The sequence below is a fragment of the Oncorhynchus nerka genome, linkage group LG24 (genome assembly GCF_034236695.1).
Source record: "Oncorhynchus nerka isolate Pitt River linkage group LG24, Oner_Uvic_2.0, whole genome shotgun sequence".
Lineage (NCBI taxonomy): Eukaryota > Metazoa > Chordata > Actinopteri > Salmoniformes > Salmonidae > Oncorhynchus > Oncorhynchus nerka.
In genome coordinates, this window is record NC_088419.1 from 88,596,757 (window position 1) to 88,624,186 (window position 27,430).

A 27,430-nucleotide genomic window follows, 5' to 3' on the forward strand; every position below is an offset into this window, starting at 1 on the left:
CAGACAGACAGACAGACACTCACCACCCTTAGACAGATAAAAGACGGGCAGACTCACCCTTCAGACAGACAGACAGACAGTCAGACAGACTCACCCCTCAGACAGACTGACAGGCAGATCGACTCACCACTCACAGACAGACACTCACCCCTCAGACAGGCACGCAGACACTCACCCCTCAGACAGGCACGCAGACACTCACCCCTCAGACAGATAGGCAGACTCACCCTTCAGACCAGCAGACAGACTCACCCCTCAGACAGGCAGACACAGACAGACTCACCCCTCAGACAGGCAGACATACAGACACAGACATACTCACCCCTCAGACACGTAGACACAGACAGACTCACCCCTCAGACAGGCAGACATACAGACACAGACATACTCACCCCTCAGACAGGCAGACACAGACATACTCACCCCTCAGACAGGCAGACACAGACATACTCACCCCTCAGACAGGCAGACACAGACATACTCACCCCTCAGACAGGCAGACACAGACATACTCACCCCTCAGACAGGCAGACACAGGCAGACTCACCCCTCAGACAGACAGGCAGACTCACCCCTCAGACAGACAGGCAGACTCACCCCTCAGACAGACAGGCAGACTCACCCCTCAGACAGACAGACCGACAGACAGGCAGACTCACCCCTCAGACAGACAGGCAGACTCACCCCTCAGACAGACAGGCAGACTCACCCCTCAGACAGGCAGGCAGACAGACAGGCAGATAGACTCACCCCTCAGACAGGCAGGCAGACAGACAGGCAGATAGACTCACCCCTCAGATAGACAGGCAGACAGACAGGCAGACTCACCCCTCAGACAGGCAGACACAGACATACTCACCCCTCAGACAGGCAGACACAGACATACTCACCCCTCAGACAGGCAGACACAGGCAGACTCACCCCTCAGACAGACAGGCAGACTCACCCCTCAGACAGACAGGCAGACTCACCCCTCAGACAGACAGACCGACAGACAGGCAGACTCACCCCTCAGACAGACAGGCAGACTCACCCCTCAGACAGGCAGGCAGACAGACAGGCAGATAGACTCACCCCTCAGACAGGCAGGCAGACAGACAGGCAGATGGACTCACCCCTCAGATAGACAGGCAGACAGACAGGCAGACTCACCCCTCAGACAGACAGATGTTCCATATGGTGCTCAACTCTGCTCCTTGTCTAAATCATATCCCCTGGTGGGGGGCTGAAGGGCAGGTCCCCCCAGGGGAGGTGTTGGGAGGTAAAGCCCTTAAGGCTCCACACCCATTCCACCCTGCCCGTTCTGTACACCCCCCTCCACCCTGCCAGTTCTGTACCCCCAGAGCTGCTTAGCTCATTGTCACAGCAATCTGCCTCCACCTGAGTCTCCCTCCTTCCTTCCCTCCCTCCCTCCTTCCCTCCCCCATCATCACCCCTGATAATTGATGTAGGTTTTCATAGCTAATGATTTAATCTGTGGGTCTGGATCTATAGAATAGAAACCGTTTTAGCCCTGATTCTCTCAACTGCAACACTCATCATCTCTGAACATGAAGTCATGTCTGTTGTATGTCGGGTTATTTAGCCTGATTTTAATTATTTAATGAGAGGATTTTTTTTCACTGTAACACTTTTAATTGAATCCTTCTTCAACAAGTCATTTGATTGATTAAGTCTGTTATGTTTGATTAGGCTAAATTTACAGGGTCGTGTATGAATGAGAATACATTCATTATTAATAATGAATAAGCTAAAAAATACATATTTTGCTGTTGTTCACACTATTAATACATAACATTTTTTCCTAGTTTTTAAACATGTATAATCATTTAGTGTTTATAAACATTTATAATGGCTTATCATTGAAAGTTATTGTGTGCGAGTTGGGTTATGTTGTTCTTGTTTTAGTGTTAACGTTGTATTAGTGTTGGGTTTGCGTTGGGTGATTGTTTTAGTGTTTGCGTGTGTGTTAATGTTAACTAAATGTTTTCTAATGGTTGTGTTAATGTTAACTAAATGTTTTCTAATGGTTGTGTTAATGTTAACTAAATGTTTTCTAATGGTTGTGTTAATGTTAACTAAATGTTTTCTAATGGTTGTGTTAATGTTAACTAAATGTTTTCTAATGGTTGTGTTAATGTTAACTAAATGTTTTCTAATGGTTGTGTTCTCAGGAGGTTCTCCAGACGGTGCCCAAGTTCTGCTTCCCCTTCGATGTGGAGAGGTAGGATTCTGTCCCCTGTTCCCTTGTTAGTCCTGTACTCTCTCTCTCACACACACACACACACACACACACACACACACACACACACACACACACACACAATCATATTTATTAGAAACTGGAGAGCTGTGTATGTGCCACATAATGGAGCTCAGATACAGGGGAGTCAGCTGTTAACCCTGTATCTGCTGTTAACCCTGTATCTGCTGTTAACCCCGCATCTGCTGTTAACCCCCGTTCTGCTGTTAACCCCGTATCTGCTGTTAACCCCGTATCTGCTGTTAACCCCGTATCTGCTGTTAACCCCGGATCTGCTGTTAACCCCGGATCTGCTGTTAACCCCGTATCTGCTGTTAACCCCGTATCTGCTGTTAACCCCGTATCTCTGTTAACCCCGTATCTGCTGTTAACCCCGTATCTGCTGTTAACCCCGTATCTGCTGTTAACCCCGTATCTGCTGTTAACCCCGTATCTGCTGTTAACCCCGTATCTGCTGTTAACCCCGTATCTGCTGTTAACCCCGTATCTGCTGTTAACCCCGTATCTGCTGTTAACCCCGTATCTGCTGTTAACCCCCGTATCTGCTGTTAACCCCCGTATCTGCTGTTAACCCCGTATCTGCTGTTAACCCCGTATCTGCTGTTCTCTGTGTACCAGTCTGTACCAGTCTGAATAACTATATATCTAGACCTGGTACCAGTCTGAATAACTATATACCTAGACTTGGTACCAGTCTGAATAACTATATACCTAGACTTGGTACCAGTCTGAATAACTATATATCTAGACTTGGTACCATTCTGAATAACTATAGATCTAGACTTTGTACCAGTCTGAATAACTATAGATCTAGACTTGGTACCCGTCTGAATAACTATAGATCTAGACTTGGTACCAGTCTGAATAACTATATATCTAGACTTGGTACCAGTCTGAATAACTATATATCTAGACTTGGTACCAGTCTGAATAACTATATATCTAGACTTGGTACCAGTCTGAATAACTATATACCTAGACTTGGTACCAGTCTGAATAACTATATACCTAGACTTGGTACCAGTCTGAATAACTATTTACCAGTCTGATGAATAATTGCCATCTGTAGAGGATTCTGCTCTTATTTTTCTTCCTGGAGAATGACATGTGAAAAGTGCTGTTTCTTTTAGCTTGGAGTACACACAAGCTTAACTGCTGCCATCTAGTGATGAAACTGCATGAGAGAAAACACACCCAACTCTCACACACTCAACAGTCAGGGACATATCGAAAGGTTTCGTAGTGATCTTGGCCTTCTAGTCAGCGTTAGGTTGAGACACTTAGTGCTAGGTGAGTAGTTAGCCACTTTAGACCCCAAAAAAATCCTTATTTTAATAAGAAACCAAACAGATTTAGTTGTCTCACTGACTCAAGTATTGACTCTTTTGTCTCGTACTGTAGGTCTGTGAAGGATGAAACATATTGGAAAGAATGTTATGCTGAACAACGCTCTCTGTGTATCGCTATCACCAAGTCAGTAGTGCTTGGTTCTACTGTATAAATATCTTCATAATAATATGTTATTGTAAGTTTGTTGTGTCTCTCCTCTGCTGTTTATAATGTGGTTATACAATATTCTGGTTAGCTGAAAACTCAAACCATTACATGTTCACAACTCATTTTCATGATTCTCTGAAACACTTGATGAATGTCCCATTTGTTGTTCCCAATTAATGGTTTGGGTATTTCTGTTCCGTAGGTGACTGTGTGGTAATACTGTAGTACATGTGTCGTGGTAATTGGTTGTGTTAATGGTGTGTTGTCTCTGTCCCGTGCGTGCCTGCCTGCCCGCCTGCGTGCGTGCCTGCCTGCCTGCCTGCGTGCGGTGACTGTTCCCAGGGTTTCCCAGAGTCCGGTGGGCCAGAACTTTACCTTTGTGCTGACGGACATCGAGAGCAAGCAGAGGTTTGGCTTCTGCAGACTCACGTCCGGCTGCCGTGTCTGCATCTGTCTGCTCAGGTACGACTTACAGATAGGACCTTTCAACAAGGTTATTCTCCACCTACTGGCCGATTTGATCAATCAGTTACGCAAATCCAGTTCAGTATTTCTATTATTTTTTTAGAAATGAATTTTGTCACAATTATCCAACTTATGAGGAAAGACGTGTATATTATCGTTAGTTATTCATAAATAAATAAAATTTAAAGTTGTAATATCCTCACTTCACTCTTTATAATATGCAGATTACATTTCTTAATTGATTGAGGAGACAGTGAGGTTTTGGAAGTGAAAGAAACTCACATGTCGACGATCATACTGTTTCTTTGGAAGCAATATGCATCCGAGTGTTGAAGTTAGTCATGTCAGTTACAGAATACTAAACTCCTGAATTCCCTATTCATTTTGTCCCTATAATATTATTCATTTAGTTCTATTTTACAGGACAAACAATTGAAGTAACAACCTATCAATGACAACTATGAAGTATCGTTTTAGTAGTAGATTGAAGATGGTAGGTTCAACTCCCCCCTCGAGATATTGTTTAGCACAGATTTATCAAAAATATTATGTCATGTTTCATTATTGCACAGAAAGATATCTAAGTAAAAACTACATTTTAAAAATGTTTCATTTATTTTAATAAGACCTTTTAAATTAAACCACATTTTATGTTTAAAAAAATGGACAACGTCCTTTCAATAAGAAACATTTAATTAGTAAAACAGTATAGTTAAATTAACCACAGGAGTAATGGGAATTTGCACAATTATACAAAATATTTTTTTTTGGGGGGGGGATATTGACGACAGTCGCAGGGTTTATCTTGTTCTTGATGAGCTGCTGTCGAGATGAGCTGTACCCCCCCCCCCCTCCACCCCTCAACTCCCCCGGACAGCCACCACCACCATGTCCTTTGTTTCTCTCTTCTCGTTATTCAGCTACTGGCCCAGAAGCACGGCAAAGGAAGCCGCTCGGCCCATAATTATGCATGAAGCCTCGCTGCCAATTAGCAGAGACTCCCATAACCCCCTCTCTGAGTCCCACATGCTAATTCATTTGACATATGATGTATACAATTCATTATGCATTCTGAGTAGTTTGCATGGCTTGCTTCATTCATCATAAGAAATGTATAGAAAGTTTTTATTCTTCTCTCTCTGTGTGTGTGTGTGTGTGTGTGTGTGTGTGTGTTTTTTAAATACTTCACAGTTCTTTGTTTTTGTGGCCTGTTTTATTTATGTTTGTCTCTTAAATAGACCCACTGTGTGGGGAAAAAGATTAGTGAAAATATTTTACAACATAATAACAAAGATGCATATTTTGGATATCTCATGGTTTATACATGTGAAATATGTACAAATGTGATTTTTCACATCAATGACAGAGAGTAAAGACCCAGTCTCAAGTTTATTCGGTTGTTTTATCAAGATACACAACTGGGAAGTAGTTGATAATTCTTAGATAAACAATCCAAGTTGTGATCATATTGAATAATATGTTTTAATCTATGTTGTAATCAGATTCAACAGATGGATACAAATTTAGACGATCAACAAATGTCCCTGCGACGATATTTCTAGCCAGCTACCTTCATTTAAAGTGTTTGTTGTGTTTGTTCCCCGGATATAAAACAAAAGTAATTAAAACCATTTGGGTCCCTGTGATTGTTGAAGTACCGGGACTATAAAATTGTCACCTATGCTTACACAAGGAAGTGGCTTAATGACTAGGACAGTTTTACATGGCCAGGGCTTTGTAGTGCTACGACTAAAGCCCAGGCCAAAAAGGGCCGTGCTACCTTCAGGCCAAAACCTTTTTAAAGAGGTACAAAGCTTCGATTTTACAATCTTTTCTTCCTTCCCCTCGACCCTCATCCTCCGCCTCCTCTTCTTTCCTTTGGTAATTCTCTCACATTTATGGAGAAACCGCCTTCGGACATGTGAGAGAGGTCGCTGATGAGAAAAGGCGGTTTCCTTGATTTTATTTGGCGGCTGAGAATTGGGTTCCCTTTTAGGGGCGTTAGCGCTCCCGTTAGTGGTCACTGAGCGGGACGCCGGAGGGCATTTCCTTCCCAGTACTTAACCTTTAACCCCGGGAAAGTAAAGGTGTAATGAAATCTTCCAGTGAGCCAGCTACACGGTGTGAGTTGACTGGGTGTAGAGGGAGATTTAAGACCCATCCAGGGAATAGGAATAACACACAACAGGTACTTTATGTCAGCAAACAGCGGCTACTTGCCCTGAAATGGATTGAGAGATTGCAGTTGGTTTATATTGATATCCCAACGCCAGAAAACATAACTCTCATCTCTCTGTTGTCATTTGTTTAGTTGGAAATTACATCATTTATGTCCTTACAAAAAAAACACCAGTTAATTGATTTGAGCTTTTAGAGAATATGTGTCTTCAACAGAATTATAATAAATAGTTTAGATCACTTCCACTGCTGGGTTTATATCTTCTGACCATCCCTGTGTGTGGTGTTCTGGTTGATAGAGAGTCTGAGGGTCGGGGATACAGTCTGAGGGGTTTATATCTTCTGACCATCCCTGTGTGTGGTGTTCTGGTTGATAGAGAGTCTGAGGGTCGGGGATACAGTCTGAGGGGTTTATATCTTCTGACCATCCCTGTGTGTGGTGTTCTGGTTGATAGAGAGTCTGAGGGTCGGTGATACAGTCTGAGGGGTTTATATCTTCTGACCATCCCTGTGTGTGGTGTTCTGGTTGATAGAGAGTCTGAGGGTCGGGGATACAGTCTGAGGGGTTTATATCTTCTGACCATCCCTGTGTGTGGTGTTCTGGTTGATAGAGAGTCTGAGGGTCGGTGATACAGTCTGAGGGGTTTATATCTTCTGACCATCCCTGTGTGTGGTGTTCTGGTTGATAGAGAGTCTGAGGGTCAGGGATACAGTCTGAGGGGTCGGGATACAGTCTGAGGGGTAGGAGATACAGTCTGAGGGGTAGGGGATACAGTCTGAGGGGTAGGGGATACAGTCTGAGGGGTAGGGGATACAGTCTGAGGGGTAGGGGATACAGTCTGAGGGGTAGGGGATACACTCTGAGGGGTAGGGGATACAGTCTGAGGGGTAGGGGATACAGTCTGAGGGGTAGGGGATACAGTCTGAGGGTAGGGATACACTCTGAGGGGTAGGGGATACAGTCTGAGGGGTAGGGGATACAGTCTGAGGGGTCGGGATACAGTCTGAGGGGTCGGGGATACAGTCTGAGGGGTAGGGGATACAGTCTGAGGGGTAGGGGATACAGTCTGAGGGGTCGGGGATACAGTCTGAGGGGTCGGGGATACAGTCTGAGGGGTCGGGGATACAGTCTGAGGGGTAGGGGATACAGTCTGAGGGGTCGGGGATACAGTCTGAGGGGTAGGGGATACAGTCTGAGGGGTAGGAGATACAGTCTGAGGGTCGGGGATACAGTCTGAGGGGTTTATATCTTCTGACCATCCCTGTGTGTGGTGTTCTGGTTGATAGAGAGTCTGAGGGTCGGTGATACAGTCTGAGGGGTTTATATCTTCTGACCATCCCTGTGTGTGGTGTTCTGGTTGATAGAGAGTCTGAGGGTCAGGGATACAGTCTGAGGGGTAGGGGATACAGTCTGAGGGGTCGGGGATACAGTCTGAGGGGTCGGGGATACAGTCTGAGGGGTCGGGATACAGTCTGAGGGGTCGGGATACAGTCTGAGGGGTAGGGGATACAGTCTGAGGGGTAGGGGATACAGTCTGAGGGGTCGGGGATACAGTGTGAGGGGTCGGGGATACAGTCTGAGGGGTAGGGGATACAGTCTGAGGGGTAGGGGATACAGTCTGAGGGGTCGGGGATACAGTCTGAGGGGTCGGGATACACTCTGAGGGGTCGGGGATACACTCTGAGGGGTCGGGGATACACTCTGAGGGGTCGGGGATACACTCTGAGGGGTCGGGGATACAGTCTGAGGGGTCGGGATACAGTCTGAGGGGTCGGAGATACAGTCTGAGGGGTCGGGATACAGTCTGAGGGGTCGGGGATACAGTCTGAGGGGTCGGGATACAGTCTGAGGGGTAGGGGATACAGTCTGAGGGGGGGATACAGTCTGAGGGGTAGGGGATACAGTCTGAGGGGTCGGGATACAGTCTGAGGGGTCGGGGATACAGTCTGAGGGGTAGGGGATACAGTCTGAGGGGTCGGGGGATACAGTCTGAGGGGTAGGGGATACAGTCTGAGGGGTAGGGGATACAGTCTGAGGGGTAGGGGATACAGTCTGAGGGGTCGGGATACAGTCTGAGGGGTAGGGGATACAGTCTGAGGGGTCGGGGATACACTCTGAGGGGTCGGGATACAGTCTGAGGGGTCGGGATACAGTCTGAGGGGTCGGGGATACAGTCTGAGGGGTCGGGATACAGTCTGAGGGGTCGGGGATACAGTCTGAGGGGTCTGAGGGGATACAGTCTGAGGGGTCGGGGATACAGTCTGAGGGGTCGGGGATACAGTCTGAGGGGTAGGGGGATACAGTCTGAGGGGTAGGGGATACAGTCTGAGGGGTAGGGGATACAGTCTGAGGGGTAGGGGATACAGTCTGAGGGGTAGGGATACAGTCTGAGGGGTCGGGGATACAGTCTGAGGGGTAGGGGATACAGTCTGAGGGGTCGGGGATACAGTCTGAGGGGTCGGGTAGGGGATACAGTCTGAGGGGTCGGGGATACAGTCTGAGGGGTCGGGATACAGTCTGAGGGGTCGGGATACAGTCTGAGGGGGGTAGGGATACAGTCTGAGGGGTAGGGGATACAGTCTGAGGGGGTCGGGATACAGTCTGAGGGGTAGGGGATACAGTCTGAGGGGTCGGGATACAGTCTGAGGGGTCGGGGATACAGTCTGAGGGGGTAGGGGGATACAGTCTGAGGGGTAGGGATACAGTCTGAGGGGTAGGGGATACAGTCTGAGGGGTAGGGGGATACAGTCTGAGGGGTAGGGGATACAGTCTGAGGGGTAGGGATACAGTCTGAGGGGTAGGGGATACAGTCTGAGGGGGTAGGGTATACAGGAGGGGTAGGGTATACAGTCTGAGGGGTCGGGGATACAGTCTGAGGGGTGGGGATACAGTCTGAGGGGTAGGGGATACAGTCTGAGGGGTAGGGGGATACAGTCTGAGGGGTAGGGGATACAGTCTGAGGGGTAGGGGATACAGTCTGAGGGGTCGGGATAGGGGATACAGTCTGAGGGGTAGGGGATACAGTCTGAGGGGTAGGGGATACAGTCTGAGGGGTAGGGGATACAGTCTGAGGGGTCGGGGATACAGTCTGAGGGGTCGGGGATACAGTCTGAGGGGTCGGGGATACAGTCTGAGGGGTCGGGATACAGTCTGAGGGGTAGGGGATACAGTCTGAGGGGTCGGGATACAGTCTGAGGGTCGGGGATACAGTCTGAGGGTCGGGGATACAGTCTGAGGGGTAGGGGATACAGTCTGAGGGGTCGGGTAGGGGATACAGTCTGAGGGGTCGGGGATACAGTCTGAGGGGTCGGGGATACAGTCTGAGGGGTCGGGGATACAGTCTGAGGGATACAGTCTGAGGGGTCGGGGTAGGGGGATACAGTCTGAGGGGTCGGGGATACAGTCTGAGGGGTCGGGATACAGTCTGAGGGGTCGGGGATACAGTCTGAGGGGTCGGGGATACAGTCTGAGGGGTCGGGGATACAGTCTGAGGGGTAGGGGATACAGTCTGAGGGGTAGGGATACAGTCTGAGGGGTAGGGGATACAGTCTGAGGGGGGGTAGGGGATACAGTCTGAGGGGTCGGGGTAGGGATACAGTCTGAGGGGTAGGGGATACAGTCTGAGGGGTAGGGATACAGTCTGAGGGGTAGGGTATACAGTCTGAGGGGTAGGGGATACAGTCTGAGGGGTAGGGGATACAGTCTGAGGGGTAGGGGATACAGTCTGAGGGGTAGGGATACAGTCTGAGGGGGGATACAGTCTGAGGGGTAGGGGATACAGTCTGAGGGGTAGGGGATACAGTCTGAGGGGTCGGGGATACAGTCTGAGGGGTCGGGATACTGTCTGAGGGGTCGGGATACAGTCTGAGGGGTCGGGGATACAGTCTGAGGGGTAGGGGATACAGTCTGAGGGGTAGGGGATACAGTCTGAGGGGTAGGGGATACAGTCTGAGGGGTAGGGGATACAGTCTGAGGGTCAGGGATACAGTCTGAGGGGTCAGGGATACAGTCTGAGGGGTCGGGGTAGGGGATACAGTCTGAGGGGTCGGGGTAGGGGATACAGTCTGAGGGGTCGGGGTAGGGGATACAGTCTGAGGGGTAGGGGATACAGTCTGAGGGGTAGGGGATACAGTCTGAGGGGTTGGGGATACAGTCTGAGGGGTCGTGGTAGGGGATACAGTCGGAGGGGTAGGAGATACAGTCTGAGGGGTCGGGGTAGGGGATACAGTCTGAGGGGTTGTGAGTGGGTCAGAGATTAACTGGTTTACTTTGTGAGTATACAGTACTTTGAAGGGACATGTGTTCTTTAAAACGGCTGGAGAGATAACCAAGCCCCCCACACACAGTGATGGATGTCTTTCTATCTGGGACTTAGGAAACACAAACAGGTCTAAGCTGCTAACTGGGGAGAGGAGCAGTGCTTACTGACATAGTTTCATTTAAGACAGAAGAAACGCATACCACAGAAAAACCTCAGCCTAATTTTGCTAAGGCGAGATGTAGTCCGGTGTCCCTATCTGGGATCACGATGAGTTGCGGTTCGCTGCTACACCAATCATTTCTTTGTCTCTAAAACAAAAGATTACAGCCGGGTCATTAAAGGAGTGTGATGGTTGAGAGGGTCGTGAGGCCTGACGAAGGAGAGGCTGACAGGACAGATGAGGAGAGAGAGAGAGGACTATTTAAATAAACCCTGACGTGGGATATGGAAGGGATTAGTGTCCAGGAGCCAAGCTTCTTAAACAAAGGGCAAGAGGAGACTGATAATGACGATTTCAGTGACCTGCTCCAATTGGTTATTTTTTGTGCATTTTTTGGTGGTATTGATTAACTTCAACACACCCACATCTCATAGAAATATCCACTGCTACTTTGGTTGGCAACGTGGTATATTTCTCTCTTTAGGTTTCTGTTTTTAAATGTCCAGTCAGCATGTTCATTTTGTAGATAACACAGGCATGTTAGGTTTTGGGTTTCGACAGTGTGTGACCTGATTACGGTGAGATCTTCATGCGGACATCAAAACATTGGCATGTGAAGAAGCTGATTGATCCAGGTTAATGGTCACTGAGGTCCCCCGATTGGCTGCGCTTGGGAACCGCCACGTCATTGGCCCCTTGCGGATTTAGCAATATTAAAATTTGCATTAGGTTGACTTTGTTTTCTTGTTGTGCGTTAATTCCAGTCTGCAGAGCAGCCAGTGACCCATGCCCTGAGAACTACCCAGCATCCCCTTGTCTCTACAGGACTTCCATGGCTAATAAAAGTCCCTCAGCCAAGCCCTACACACACACACACACACACACACACACACACACACACACACACACACACACACACACACAGTTTTTTTACTGAGATTACAAATCAAACACTCTATTGTGATCCCTTTAGAATCCCTTTGTATTAGCCTACTACATTAGTCAGCTTAGAGACAGTATTTTAATTAAAGTTTCATTATAATTCATTTAAGTTTAATTTTGACCGTATTCATTCATTCATTTGTTCTTCATTTCATCCTTCAGTCAGTTAGTGAACATTAATGAAGCATCTATTTATTTGTTGAAGTGCAGATGGATAACGTTTTCCACTGTCATTATGCCAGACGTTTTCTAAAATACATGTTAACAACCAAAGCTGAATGAAATTGTAATAACTCACTTCGATACCCCACCACATTTTTTTAATTATTTGATTGCATAACATTATAAATTAACTGAGCTCTTCTGAGCAACCTTCAAGCCAAAACAAAATGCTGGCCACATTCCACCTCAAAAGCAAGTCAAATATCTCCGCCAAGAACGTGTCAATCTTATCAAGAGAGACATGTTGCAGATGCTGTTGGCTTCTGGTGGGTGTATTTTGCCATTAGCGATAACACAAACACTACAGTATAAATTATTTTTAGTTTGTTCATTTTATTTATTAATTTGACATTAATTAGGTAAGGAAAAACCAGAAGGAATGTCTATTTGAAAATGTGTAAATAGGTGGTGTGGTCGTGCTTCTCTCCCTCTGCGTCTGCGTGTTGGCTTGAGCCTGGGCTGTGCATCTGGGAACAGTATGCTTGTAAAACCATGGCATCCCTCCTCCTCCTCCTCCTTCTCCTCCTACCACAGCTCTCACTGGCCCAGTCATGTTGGGCTGAAGAACTAAAGCCTGTCTCTACCTTCCTTCCTCACTTCCTTTAAACTAAAGCCTTGTCTCTACCTTCCTTCCTCACTTCCTTTAAACTAAAGCCTTGTCTCTACCTTCCTTCCTCACTTCCTTTAAACTAAAGACTTGTCTCTACCTTCCTTCCTCACTTCCTTTAAACTAAAGCCTTGTCTCTACCTTCCTTCCTCACTTCCTTTAAACTAAAGCCTGTCTCTACCTTCCTTCCTCACTTCCTTTAAACTAAAGACTTGTCTCTACCTTCCTTCCTCACTTCCTTTAAACTAAAGACTTGTCTCTACCTTCCTTCCTCACTTCCTTTAAACTAAAGCCTTGTCTCTACCTTCCTTCCTCACTTCCTTTAAACTAAAGACTTGTCTCTACCTTCCTTCCTCACTTCCTTTAAAGTAAAGACTTGTCTCTACCTTCCTTCCTCACTTCCTTTAAAGTAAAGACTTGTCTCTACCTTCCTTCCTCACTTCCTTTAAACTAAAGCCTTGTCTCTACCTTCCTTCCTCACTTCCTTTAAACTAAAGCCTTGTCTCTACCTTCCTTCCTCACTTCCTTTAAACTAAAGCCTTGTCTCTACCTTCCTTCCTCACTTCCTTTAAACTAAAGCCTTGTCTCTACCTTCCTTCCTCACTTCCTTTAAACTAAAGCCTTGTCTCTACCTTCCTTCCTCACTTCCTTTAAACTAAAGCCTGTCTCTACCTTCCTTCCTCACTTCCTTTAAACTAAAGACTTGTCTCTACCTTCCTTCCTCACTTCCTTTAAACTAAAGACTTGTCTCTACCTTCCTTCCTCACTTCCTTTAAACTAAAGCCTGTCTCTACCTTCCTTCCTCACTTCCTTTAAACTAAAGACTTGTCTCTACCTTCCTTCCTTACTTCCTTTAAACTAAAGACTTGTCTCTACCTTCCTTCCTCACTTCCTTTAAACTAAAGACTTGTCTCTACCTTCCTTCCTCACTTCCTTTAAACTAAAGACTTGTCTCTACCTTCCTTCCTCACTTCCTTTAAACTAAAGACTTGTCTCTACCTTCCTTCCTCACTTCCTTTAAACTAAAGCCTGTCTCTACCTTCCTTCCTCACTTCCTTTAAACTAAAGACTTGTCTCTACCTTCCTTCCTTACTTCCTTTAAACTAAAGACTTGTCTCTACCTTCCTTCCTCACTTCCTTTAAACTAAAGACTTGTCTCTACCTCCTCTGCCCACCGCCTTCAGCTCACTGGCTGTGTCCATAGTTCACTGGCTGTGTCCATAGTTCACTGGCTGTGTCCATAGCTCACTGGCTGTGTCCATAGTTCACTGGCTGTGTCCATAGTTCACTGGCTGTGTCCATAGTTCACTGGCTGTGTCCATAGCTCACTGGCTGTGTCCATAGTGTGTCCATAGTTCACTGGCTGTGTCCATAGCTCACTGGCTGTGTCCATAGTTCACTGGCTGTGTCCATAGCTCACTGGCTGTGTCCATAGTGTGTCCATAGCTCCCTGGCTGTGTCCATAGCTCCCTGGCTGTGTCCATAGCTCCCTGGCTGTGTCCATAGCTCCCTGGCTGTGTCCATAGCTCCCTGGCTGTGTCCATAGCTCACTGGCTGTGTCCATAGCTCACTGGCTGTGTCCATAGCTCACTGGCTGTGTCCATAGCTCACTGGCTGTGTCCATAGTGTGTCCATAGTTCACTGGCTGTGTCCATAGCTCACTGGCTGTGTCCATAGTGTGTCCATAGCTCACTGGCTGTGTCCATAGCTCACTGGCTGTGTCCATAGCTCACTGGCTGTGTCCATAGTTCACTGGCTGTGTCCATAGTTCACTGGCTGTGTCCATAGCTCCCTGGCTGTGTCCATAGCTCCCTGGCTGTGTCCATAGCTCCCTGGCTGTGTCCATAGCTCCCTGGCTGTGTCCATAGTTCACTGGCTGTGTCCATAGTTCACTGGCTGTGTCCATAGTTCACTGGCTGTGTCCATAGTTCACTGGCTGTGTCCATAGTTCACTGGCTGTGTCCATAGTTCACTGGCTGTGTCCATAGCTCCCTGGCTGTGTCCATAGCTCCCTGGCTGTGTCCATAGCTCACTGGATGTGTCCATAGCTCACTGGATGTGTCCATAGCTCACTGGCTGTGTCCATAGCTCACTGGCTGTGTCCATAGCTCACTTCTGTTTTGTGTTTTTATTCATTATTTAGAATTCGGGCTTGATTGTAAACATGTGTATTTAGTTTCTCTCGGTCTCTCAGTTATTTGCCATGTGTTTCTCTCCGTCTCTCAGTTATCTGCCCTGGTTTGAGATCTATTACAAGCTCCTGAACACGCTAGCAGATTACCTAACCACAAACCAGGTAAGATCTCTGTACACTACTTCTTTAAGACATGTGGAATATATGAGAGCGAGAGAGAGAGAGAATGATAATTGTATACTATGTTCTTATAGCAGCTATTATAACAATGGTCATTAAGACGTAGGGAGAGGAATAGGGGGAAGGAGAGAGCAATGAGGAGGAATAGGGGGAAGGAGAGAGCATTGAGGAGGAGGGAGGAGAAGGAGAGAGCCTTGAGGAAGAGGGGGAAGGAGAGAGCATTGAGGAGGAGGGAGGAATAGGGGGAAGGAGAGAGCATTGAGGAGGAGGGAGGAAGAGGGAAAAGGAGAGAGCATTGAGGAAGAGGGAGAAGGAGAGAGCATTGAGGAAGAGGGAGAAGGAGAGAGCATTGAGGAAGAGGGAGAAGGAGAGAGCATTGAGGAAGAGGGAGAAGGAGAGAGCATTGAGGAAGAGGGAGAAGGAGAGAGCATTGAGGAAGAGGGAGAAGGAGAGAGCATTGAGGAAGAGGGAGAAGGAGAGAGCATTGAGGAAGAGGGAGAAGGAGAGAGCATTGAGGAGGAGGGAGGAATAGGGGGAAGGACAGAGCCTTATGGAGGAATAGGGGGAAGGAGAAAGCCTTGAGGAGGAGGGAGGAAGAGGGGAGAAGGAGAGAGCATTGAGGAGGAAGAGGGGAGAAGGAGAGAGCATTGAGGAGGGAGGAAGAGGGGAGAAGGAGAGAGCATTGAGGAGGAAGAGGGGAGAAGGAGAGAGCATTGAGGAGGAAGAGGGGAGAAGGAGAGGGGAGAAGGAGAGAGCATTGGGGAGAAGGAGAGGGGAGAAGGAGAGAGCATTGAGGAGGGAGGAAGAGGGGAGAAGGAGAGAGCATCGAGGAGGAAGAGGGGAGAAGGAGAGAGCATTGAGGAGGAGGGAGGAAGAGGGGAGAAGGAGAGAGCATTGAGGAGGAAGAGGGGAGAAGGAGAGAGCATTGAGGAGGAGGGAGGAAGGGATTGGTTGTGAGCTGGAACTAAGGAGTGCCATCATGTATCTCCTTCCTCAACACTGCTGAGAGAGGCATGAAGGAGACCGAGCCTCCCTAATACACACACACATAGGGTCAGAGGGCACAGGAAACGGACCATGTCATGCAACATTTCAACCAATCGGGAGTGCTGACCTTCATTAGCTAACCGTCATTATCCTGACCTCCTGCTTCTCTAATATTTGGTTGTTTATTATATTTATTATTTAGTTATTGTATATTATATATAATTTACTTCTCAATACCCTCTCCTAGTTTACATGTTATTCAACAGAACAATATCTGTGTTCTTTGAATGGTCCTCCTGAAGTCTCTGGTCACTTGAGTGGATCTGAACTACATTAGTGTAAATACATTTATGGATGAATGTGTTTGACACATGTAATTTCCAGTCAAAACAAAAGGAGAGCACAAGTATAAAGGCTATTTTCTGTAAAATAATAACTCCTTTGTTTGTGAGAACATTTCTGTGTTCATCTTTATTTCTGCTCTGAAGCGGAGAGATCGAGAGCGAGCGAGACAGAAGAGGGATTTAGAAAGAGCAGATAGATGAGGTGTGTGTGTGTGTGTGTGTGTGTGTGTGTGTTGGGGATGTGAAGTGTCGGTGTGCATGGTTCGGTTTATATTTACCCTGCCGTAGCAAGGCGATGGAGGGATGTTGACAGATGAGGGTTTAGGACCAGGGGTAAATGAAGTGTTTTCTCAGGCTCAGCTCTGTTACTGACCATGCGTGTGAGCATTCAGCATCTCATGACAGGAGGCTGTTCAATCGTACACTCCCTCTCACTGTCTCTCTCTCACACACACACACACACACACACATACTGTTAAAGCTCCACCATTGAAAGCTGCCAATCAGAGAGACAAAAATGGTCTTGAAACAAAAATGTTTTTCATATACAATAACCTGTGTCTTAGTAACTATGTCTTAGTAACTATGTCTTAGCAATTATGTCTTAGTAACTATGCAACTATGTCTTATTAACTATGTCTTAGTAACTATGCAATTATGTCTTAGTTACTAAGACATAGTTACTAAGACATAATTGCATAGTTACTAAGACATAGTTACTAAGACATAGTTACATAGTTACTGTCTTAGTAACTATGCAACTATGTCTTAGTAACTGCTTAGTAAATATGCAATTATGTCTTAGTTACTATGTCTTAGTAACTATGCATTTGTCTTAGAAACCATGTCTTAGTAACCATGTCTTAGTAACTACGCATTTATGTCTAAGTAACTGTCTTAGTAACTGTCTTAGTAATTACGCAAATTTGCCTTAGTAACTGTCTTAGTAACTATGCAATTATGTCTTAGTAACTATGCAATTATGTCTTAGTAACTGTCTTAGTAACTGTCTTAGTAACTATGCAATTATGTCTTAGTAACTATCTTATTAACTATGACTTAGTAACCATGTCTTAGGTTACTAAGACATAATTGCATAGTTACTAAGACCTAGTAAATAACACAGTTACTAAGACCTAGTAAATAACACAGTTACTAAGACATAGTTAATAACACAGTTACTAAGACATAGCTAATAACAGTTACTAAGACATAGTTGCTAAGACATAGTAACTATGCAAGTATGTATTAGTAACTAAGACAGTTACTAAGACATAGTTACTAAGACAAATGCATAGCTACTAAGACATAGTTACTAAGACATTGCGTAGTTACTAAGACAGTTACTAAGACATCATTGCGTAGTTACTAAGACAGTTATTAAGACATAATTGCGTAGTTACTAAGACATAATTGCGTAGTTACTAAGACATAATTGCGTAGTTACTAAGACATAATTGCATAGTTACTAAGACCGTTACTAAGACATCATTGCGTAGTTACTAAGACAGTTACTAAGACATCATTGCGTAGTTACTAAGACAGTTACTAAGACATCATTGCGTAGTTACTAAGACAGTTACTAAGACATCATTGCGTAGTTACTAAGACAGTTACTAAGACATCATTGCGTAGTTACTAAGACATCATTGCGTAGTTACTAAGACATAATTGCGTAGTTACTAAGACTATTACTAAGACATCATTGCGTAGTTACTAAGACTATTACTAAGACATCATTGCGTAGTTACTAAGACAGTTACTAAGACATCATTGCGTAGTTACTAAGACAGTTACTAAGACATCATTGCGTAGTTACTAAGACAGTTACTAAGACATCATTGCGTAGTTACTAAGAAAGTTACTAAGACATCATTGCGTAGTTACTAAGACATAATTGCGTAGTTACTAAGACTATTACTAAGACATCATTGCGTAGTTACTAAGACAGTTACTAAGACATAATTGCGTAGTTACTAAGACATCATTGCGTAGTTACTGTTTTAGTAACTACAGTGCCTTAAAGTATTGGGTGGTGGACCATTCTTGATGCACACGGGGAAACTGTTGAGCGTGAAAAACCCAGCAGCGTTGCAGTTCTTGATACACTACCATACCCTGTTCAAAAGGCACTTAAATATTTTGTCTTGCCCTTTCTCCCTCTGAATGGAACACATACATAATCCATGCTTCAAGCTTTTATAATTATTATTTAACCTGTCTCCTCCCCTTCATCTACACTCATTTAAAGTGGATTTAACAGTTGACGTCAATAAGGGATCATAGCTTTCACCTGGATTCACCTGGTGTTTTGTATATTTATCAGACACACAGTGTTACATTTGGATGATTGTTATTGTGGTGTGTTTTTCAGGAGAATGAGCTGAATGACATGCTGAACTCTCTGTACAGTCTGCCGGTGCCAAAGCCCTTCACCCCCGTCAACCTGAGTGTGGTAGGTACAGTAGGACTCCTGGAGAGAAGAGGGGGAACGGAGGGAGGGCAGGAGAGGGGGAACGGAGGGAGGGCAGGAGAGGAGGGCAGGAGAGGGGGAACGGAGGGAGGGCAGGAGAGGGGGAACGGAGGGAGGGCAGGAGAGGGGGAACGGAGGGAGGGCAGGAGAGGGGAACGGAGGGGGGAAGGAGAGGGGGAACGGAGGGGGGGGGGCAGGAGAGGGGGAACGGAGGGGGAGGGCAGGAGAGGGGGAACGGAGGGAGGGCAGGAGAGGGGGAACGGAGGGAGGGCAGGAGAGGAGGGCAGGAGAGGGGGAACGGAGGGAGGGCAGGAGAGGGGGAACGGAGGGAGGGCAGGAGAGGAGGGCAGGAGAGGGGGAACGGAGGGAGGGCAGGAGAGGGGGAACGGAGGGAGGGCAGGAGAGGAGGGCAGGAGAGGGGGAACGGAGGGAGGGCAGGAGAGGGGGAACGGAGGGAGCAGGGGCAGGAGAGGAGGGCAGGAGAGGGGGAACGGAGGGAGGGCAGGAGAGGGGAACGGAGGGAGGGCAGGAGAGGAGGGCAGGAGAGGGGGAACGGAGGGAGGGCAGGAGAGGGGAACGGAGGGAGGGCAGGAGAGGGGGAACGGAGGGAGGGGAACGGAGGGAGGGCAGGAGAGGGGGAACGGAGGGAGGGGAACGGAGGGAGGGCAGGAGAGGGGGAACGGAGGGAGGGCAGGAGAGGGGGAACGGAGGGAGGGCAGGAGAGAGGGAACGGAGGGAGGGGCAGGAGAGGAGGGCAGGAGAGGGGGAACGGAGGGAGGGCAGGAGAGGAGGGCAGGAGAGGGGGAACGGAGGGAGGGCAGGAGAGGAGGGCAGGAGAGGGGGAACGGAGGGAGGGCAGGAGAGGGGGAACGGAGGGAGGGCAGGAGAGGGGGAACAGAGGGAGGGCAGGAGAGGAGGGCAGGAGAGGAGGGCAGGAGAGGGGGAACGGAGGGAGGGCAGGAGAGGGGGAACGGAGGGGGCAGGAGAGGGGGAACGGAGGGAGGGCAGGAGAGGGGGAACGGAGGGAGGGCAGGAGAGGAGGGCAGGAGAGGGGGAACGGAGGGAGGGCAGGAGAGGGGGAACGGAGGGAGGACAGGAGGGGGAACGGAGGAGGGCAGGAGAGGGGGAACGGAGGGGGCAGGAGAGGGGGAACGGAGGGAGGGCAGGAGAGGGGGAACGGAGGGGGGCAGGAGAGGGGGAACGGAGGGAGGGCAGGAGAGGAGGGCAGGAGAAGGGGAACGGAGGGGGGACAGGAGAGGGGGAACGGAGGGAGGGCAGGAGAGGGGGAACGGAGGGAGGGCAGGAGAGGAGGGCAGGAGAGGAGGGCAGGAGAGGAGGGCAGGAGAGGGGAACGGAGGGAGGGCAGGAGAGGAGGGCAGGAGAGGGGGAACGGAGGGAGGGCAGGAGAGGGGGAACGGAGGGAGGACAGGAGAGGGGAACGGAGGGAGGGCAGGAGAGGGGAACGGAGGGAGGGCAGGAGAGGAGGGCAGGAGAGGGGGAACGGAGGGGGGGCAGGAGAGGAGGGCAGGAGAGGGGGAACGGAGGGGGGCAGGAGAGGGGAACGGAGGGAGGGCAGGAGAGGGGGAACGGAGGGAGGGCAGGAGAGGAGGAACGGAGGGGGGGCAGGAGAGGGGAACGGAGGGGGGCAGGAGAGGGGGAACGGAGAGGAGGGCAGGAGAGGGGAACGGAGGGGGGCAGGAGAGGGGGAACGGAGGGAGGGCAGGAGAGGGGGAACGGAGGGAGGGCAGGAGAGGGGAACGGAGGGGGTGCAGGAGAGGGGGAACGGAGGGGGTGCAGGAGAGGGGGAACGGAGGGGGTGCAGGAGAGGGGAACGGAGGGGGTGCAGGAGAGGGGGAACGGGGGTGCAGGAGAGGGGAAGAGAGAGTTAAAGGAGAGCCAGGATAAGGACGATAGGAGTGAGATAAGTGTGGAGAAGGGGCTGACACTTTGTTTAGAAACACAAGTGGTCTGTGGGATAAGCCTTAGCTGGACGTCTGTTAGCCTAATGGCCGCTTTCGCAACTCATCATGTCTCCTAGTTATCACGGGCAGAAACGTCCTAACAACCAACTGGCCGTCAAACACAGGTCTTGTTTTACTTACGCCTGACACTATCTCACAGAGGATTACTGGACAAATATAACACTTATTTTTCAATCGCTCCTTTTCCATAACTCTGCCTTAAAGGGGCAATCTAGAGTTGTTACATACATTTTTGGAATGACAAATGATTGATATGTACCCATTTGATTCTTGAAGAACATAACTTCTAAATGCCTCAGGAGCTTAGTTTAACGGTCGTCCCCCATCAGAACCCAAAATATAAGCTTGTTTTATCTCCAGTGTTTGTAAACAAAGTCAATGTAAACAAACACTATATTGACTCACAATGTTTATTTAAAAAAAAAATTTTACTATAATTTTTATGTCATGGATGGTCACTTCTTGCATCAGTAGCTCTGTCTATGAATTCGGAAGTGGTGACATTAATCCAGCCCCATCTCTCAGCTTTTTACCGAAACGGGCGGGGAATGGGCTTTGTTATTGTTTCAACTGCTAATTGTGGCTTTAAATTGAAGGGGAAAATAGAGGTTTTAAAGACCAAAAAAAAGCATATTTTATTGTTGTAAAATGTTGTCTCTATTTGTTATTCTGCATGATTACTGTATTGTGTTGTAAGAGAATGCAGCTATTCTTTACAGTAGACTAAGACTTAAAACAGTCAGCCTCTCCTTGGCTGTAAAATCTAAAAGGTTATACAATTATACAGTTCAATTTATTCCAGTTGTCTTTTATAAACCAATAAATACATTGATAAGAAATAAAGATTAAATTGCATTGTGAAGCATCATGAGGAGGAGGAATACAATTTATTCTGTTTGTTTTTTAGTCTGGCACACTTTGAATAAACTTTTATTTTTCATTACCAAGGTTAATTGAGAAAACACCCCGAGGGGAGAGTTTAGGGTTCAACTATTTAATTGATGAAGCAGAATCTTCCACAATATTTTTATTTTTTTATCATGGCTGCCAAGAAATAAAAGCCAGATCATTGTCCCCTTTCAAGTATGAATTCTGTTTTGCTCTCTTATCTCTCTCTCTCTCACTGTGAAGACCGCACTGTTGCATATAGCCACTGGGCAAGTACTGAAAGATGCACCAAGCCAGCAGCCGGTGAGTGCAGCAGAAGAGTGAGTGAACGAGAGAGCGGGAAGAAAAAGGAGAGAGATGTGAAATGTTAAAACCGCTGCTGCTGCTACTCTAACCGCATGGGAGCTGAGGCTTTTCCAATTTGGCCAAATAAGCCTGTCTGTCTTTTTAAAATCTCACCAACAAAAAAAACAAAAACTATCCTGGGCCGTGGAGTCGGGTTTCTTCTTCTCTGGGAAAACAATCAAACTGAGTGAATGATTAATGGTGTTCCATTGTACTGGATTCTCTTCCCGAATATCAGAAGTCTCTTTTATGGTGCATGTTTAAAGCAAAGGCAATTGTGCTCAGAAAGTCTCCTTGATGCCTATCCCGTTAACCCACATTTCATGTTTTTATAGAAACATCGCTTTGAAACAAATTACAGATAAGCAAACAAACACGCACACGCACACAAATGTGTGTTCTCAATGATTGTGCTGTGCCATGGGTTTATCAAGCAACAATAATCCACCATTACCATATCACAGACTCCAAGGCAGAACATAGTGTACCACGACTCAACCATACAAATCAGGCTGCATCATTCATTTTGGTGAATTGTCATCAGACAGTGTTTGTGAGGACAGTAAGATTTGACCTTTGGTCCCTTTTTCCAGGTGAGGTGTTTTATGGGTGTTGTAGTTTTGACCTGTGTTCTCTGTCTTTTCTCTCTTCTGAGGAGTCAAAACGCTTGGGGTTATGTTATTTGGAGTGTGATTTAGTGTGTGTGTGTATATTTCTGCTTGTATGAATGCGTGTCTGCTCTCCTACCTGCTCTGTCCCTCTCTCAGGCGTCTGATCCAAACAGTCACAACCTGCTCTGGTTTCCCAAAGTGAGACAGGCAGCTCTCTGATCCTCTCAGCAACGTGTGTGTGTGTGTGTGTTTTGCTTGTACCCTTTAATACTGAAATAAAGACTTTGTTTCCTGCCAGAGAGCTCATCTTAAATCTATAGGGATCAGGTGTGTGTGTGTGTGTGTGTGTGCATGCGTGTTTGCATCAGTGCTACCCTCCTAGATGTCAGTACAGACGGAAGCTCAATAATTCTCACAGAAGAATAGATGAGGATTCATAAGTTTTCTCTCTCTCTCTCTGAGTGACGTGTAACTCTACATTGCTGACCATTTCCTCTCTCTCTCTGAATGACGTGTACTCTACATTGCTGACCATTTCCTCTCTCTCTCTGAGTGACGTGTACTCTACATTGCTGACCATTTCCTCTCTCTCTCTGAGTGACGTGTACTCTACATTGCTGACCATTTCCTCGCTCTCTCTCTGAGTGACGTGTAACTCTACATTGCTGACCCTGTCATCTCTCTCTCTCTCTCTCTCTCTCTCTCTCTCTGAGTGTTGTGCTACTCTACGTTGCTGACCCTGTCATCTCTCTCTCTCTCTCTCTCTCTCTGAGTGTTGTGCTACTCTACGTTGCTGACCCTGTCATCTCTCTCTCTCTTTCAATTCAATTCAATTCAAGGGCTTTATTGGCATGGGAAACATGTGTTAACATTGCCAAAGCAAGTGAGGTAGACAACATACAAAGTGAATATATAAAGTGAGAAACAACCAAAATTAACAGTAAACATTACACATACAGAAGTTTCAAAACAGTAAAGACATTACAAATGTCATAGATTGTTGTGCTACTCTACGTTGCTGACCCTGTCCTCTCTCTCTCTCTTCCTCTCTCTCTCTGTGTTTCCTCAGCACTCCTACTTCATAACACCAGATATCAACGGCCTGCCCACCATCCCGGAGAGTGTAAGTCAACCAGCCTTCCCCAGATCTAGAGCCTGTTGGATGAAATGATCATTGAAATGTATTTATACACTGAACAAAAATATAAACGCAACATTCAACAATTTCAAAGAGTTACAGTTCAAATAAGGAAGTCCGTCAATTGAAATAAATTCATTAGGCCCTAATCTGTGGATTTTACATGACTGGGAATACAGATATGTATCTGTTGATGACAGATACCTTAAAAAACGAAGGGGCATGGATCAGAAAACCAGTCAGTATCTGGTGTGACCAACATTTGACTCATGCAACATGACACATCTCCTTTGCATAGAGTTAATCAGGCTGTTGATTGTGGAATGTTGTCTCACTCATCTTCAATGGCTGTGCGAAGTTGCTGGATTTTGGCAGGAACTGGAACACCAAACATGCCCAATGTCTGGTGAGTATGAAGGCCATGGAGGAACTGGGATATTCTCAGCTTCCAGGAATCGTGTACAGATCCTTGTGACATGGGGCCGTGCTTTATGCTGAAACATGAGGTGATGGCGGCGGATGAATGGCACGACAGTGGGCCTCAGGATCTTGTCACGGTATCCCTGTGCATTCCAATTATATATTGTCTTCGATAAAATGCAATTGTGTTCATTGTCCATAGCTAATGCCTGTCCATACCATAACTCCACCGCCACCATGGGGCACTCTGTTCTCAACGTTGACATCAGCAAACCGCTCGCCCACATGATGCCATACACGTGGTCTTCGGTTGAGAGGCCGGTTGGACATACTGCCAAATTCTCTAAAATTACGTTGGAGGCGGCTTATGGTAGAGAAATTCACATTCAATTATCTGGCAACAATTTTGGTGGAAACTCGTGCAGTCAGCATGCAAATTTGCACGCTCCCTCTAAACTTGAGACATCTGTAGCACTGTGTTGTGTGACTAAACTGCACATTTTAGAGTGGCCTTTTATTGTCCCCAGCACAAGGTGCACTTGTGTAATAATCATGCTGTTGAATCAGCTTCTTCATATGCCACACCTGTCAGGTGGATGGATGGGTTATCTTGGCAGGGATGTAAACAAATTTGTGCACAACATTTGAGAGAAATAAGCTTTATGTGCATATGGAACATTTCTGGGATCTTTTATTTCAGCTCGTTAAACATGGGACCAACACTTTACATGTTGTGTTTATATTTTTGTTCAGTGCAGTTGGAGAGTGCTGTGAAATACTGTAAACAAATGACCTACATTTGTGAAATGGAAAGAGAGAGATATACATCTCGAATGCTTTGAGATATACATTCCTAATGCTTTGAGAAAAGCAAAAACTTTATTTGTTGTGAACAGAGATCAGCAATTGTTAAAGCATGTGCAGTGAAATGCTTGAGTTTCTAGTTCCAGCAGTGCAGATTTCCAGGCGGCAGTCGGCTAGTGACAGTGTCTAAGGTGTAGGGTAGAGTACCAGGCGGTGGCTGGCTAGTGACAGTGTCTAAGGTGTAGGGTAGAGTACCAGGCGGTGGCTGGCTAGTGACAGTGTCTAAGGTGTAGGGTAGAGTACCAGGCGGTGGCTGGCTAGTGACAGTGTCTAAGGTGTAGGGTAGAGTACCAGGCGGTGGCTGGCTAGTGACAGTGTCTAAGGTGTAGGGTAGAGTACCAGGCGGTGGTCGGCTAGTGACAGTGTCTAAGGTGTAGGGTAGAGTACCAGGCGGTGGTCAGCTAGTGACAGTGTCTAAGGTGTAGGGTAGAGTACCAGGCGGTGGCTGGCTAGTGACAGTGTCTAAGGTGTAGGGTAGAGTACCAGGCGGTGGTTGGCTAGTGAGAGTGTCTAAGGTGTAGGGTAGAGTGCTGTGAAATACTGTAAACAAATGACCTACATTCCAGGCGACAGTCGGCTAGTGACCATGTCTAAGGTGCAGGGTAGATTTGTAGTGGGTCTAGGGTGTCGGGTAAGGTGGTGGTTTACTACGGTCCTTAACTAGCCTCTCATAGCACTTCATGATGACACTAGGGAGTGCTATGGGGTCATTTAGTTTGTCGGGAGCACACAGTCCTCGTGAGCGGCGGGGGCCCACGTCGGGAGGCTCTGTGTTTCATGTCCTCGAAGTGTGGGAAGGTGTTTTAGCTTGTCCGAGAGAGAGGGGTCTGAGTCCGTGACGTGGCTGGCTTCCACTTTATCTGCGTTCGTCTGTAGTCCTTGTCAAATAAGTGTTGTGGTGTCTGAGCCTTTGAGCAGTTATGAAGTCACTGACTGTCTTGTCTCTCTCCCCCTCCAGAGGAACCTGACAGAGTATTTTGTGGCGGTGGACGTCAACAACATGCTACAGCTGTACGCCAGCATGCTGCACGAACGGCGCATTATCATTACCTCAAGCAAGCTTAGCACTGTGAGTACCTCTTCGTTAGCACTGTGACTACCTCTTCGTTAGCACTGTGACTACCTCTTCGTTAGCACTGTGACTACCTCTTCGTTAGCACTGTGACTACCTCTTCGTTAGCACTGTGACTACCTCTTCGTTAGCACTGTGACTACCTCTTCGTTAGCACTGTGACTACCTCTTCGTTAGCACTGTGACTACCTCTTCGTTAGCACTGTGACTACCTCTTCGTTAGCACTGTGAGTACCTCTTTGTTTTCACTGTGAGTACCTCTTTGTTTTCACTGTGAGTACCTCTTTGTTTTCACTGTGAGTACCTCTTTGTTATCACTGTGAGTACCTCTTCGTTATCACTGTGAGTACCTCTTCGTTATCACTGTGAGTACCTCTTCGTTATCACTGTGAGTACCTCTTCGTTATCACTGTGAGTACCTCTTCGTTATCACTGTGAGTATCTCTTCGTTATCACTGTGAGTATCTCTTCGTTATCACTGTGAGTACCTCTTCGTTTTCACTGTGAGTACCTCTTCGTTAGCACTGTGAGTACCTCTTCGTTTTCACTGTGAGTACCTCTTCGTTAGCACTGTGAGTACCTCTTCGTTAGCACTGTGAGTACCTCTTCGTTAGCACTGTGAGTACCTCTTCGTTAGCACTGTGAGTACCTCTTCGTTAGCACTGTGAGTACCTCTTCGTTAGCACTGTGAGTACCTATTCGTTAACACTGTGAGTACCTATTCGTTAACACTGTGAGTACCTCTTCGTTAGCACTGTGACTACCTCTTCGTTAGCACTGTGAGTACCTCTTCCTTAGCACTGTGAGTACCTCTTCCTTAACACTGTGAGTACCTCTTCGATAACACTGTGAGTACCTCTTCGTTAACACTGTGATTACCTCTTCGTTAACACTGTGTACCTCTTCCTTAACACTGTGAGTACCTCTTCGTTAGCACTGTGAGTACCTCTTCGTTATCACTGTGAGTACCTCTTCGTTATCACTGTGAGTACCTCTTCGTTAACACTGTGAGTACCTCTTCGTTAACACTGTGAGTACCTCTTCGTTAACACTGTGAGTACCTCTTCGTTATCAAAGTTTATTTGTCACGTGTGCCGAACAGGTGTAGACCTTACAGGTACTCACAGATTTAATGAAGAGGTACTCACAGGTACTTACTTACAGGCTTTAACCAACAGTGCAAAAAATGTATTAGGTGAAGAATAGGTAAGTAAAGATATTAAACAACAGTAAAAAGACAGTGAAAAACAGTAGCGAGGCTATATACAGTAGAGGCTATATACAGTAGAGGCTATATACAGTAGAGGCTATATACAGTAGAGGCTATATACAGTAGAGGCTATATACAGTAGAGGCTATATACAGTAGAGAGGCTATATACAGTAGAGGCTATATA

At 46.9% G+C, this 27,430-nt stretch overlaps 1 protein-coding gene across 1 annotated transcript in view; it reads left to right on the forward strand.

Moving 5' to 3' along the window:
- Positions 1 to 27,430, forward strand: part of LOC115125399 (DENN domain-containing protein 1B-like) — a 259,940-nt gene that overhangs the window by 73,443 nt on the left and 159,067 nt on the right. Inside the window, exons 4-10 of the mRNA XM_065009257.1 lie at positions 2,175 to 2,224; positions 4,103 to 4,222; positions 14,823 to 14,892; positions 18,616 to 18,696; positions 21,828 to 21,887; positions 23,610 to 23,663; positions 25,921 to 26,031. Of these exons, the coding sequence (XP_064865329.1) occupies positions 2,175 to 2,224; positions 4,103 to 4,222; positions 14,823 to 14,892; positions 18,616 to 18,696; positions 21,828 to 21,887; positions 23,610 to 23,663; positions 25,921 to 26,031 (546 nt within the window). The remainder of the gene's footprint in view (positions 1 to 2,174; positions 2,225 to 4,102; positions 4,223 to 14,822; positions 14,893 to 18,615; positions 18,697 to 21,827; positions 21,888 to 23,609; positions 23,664 to 25,920; positions 26,032 to 27,430) is intronic.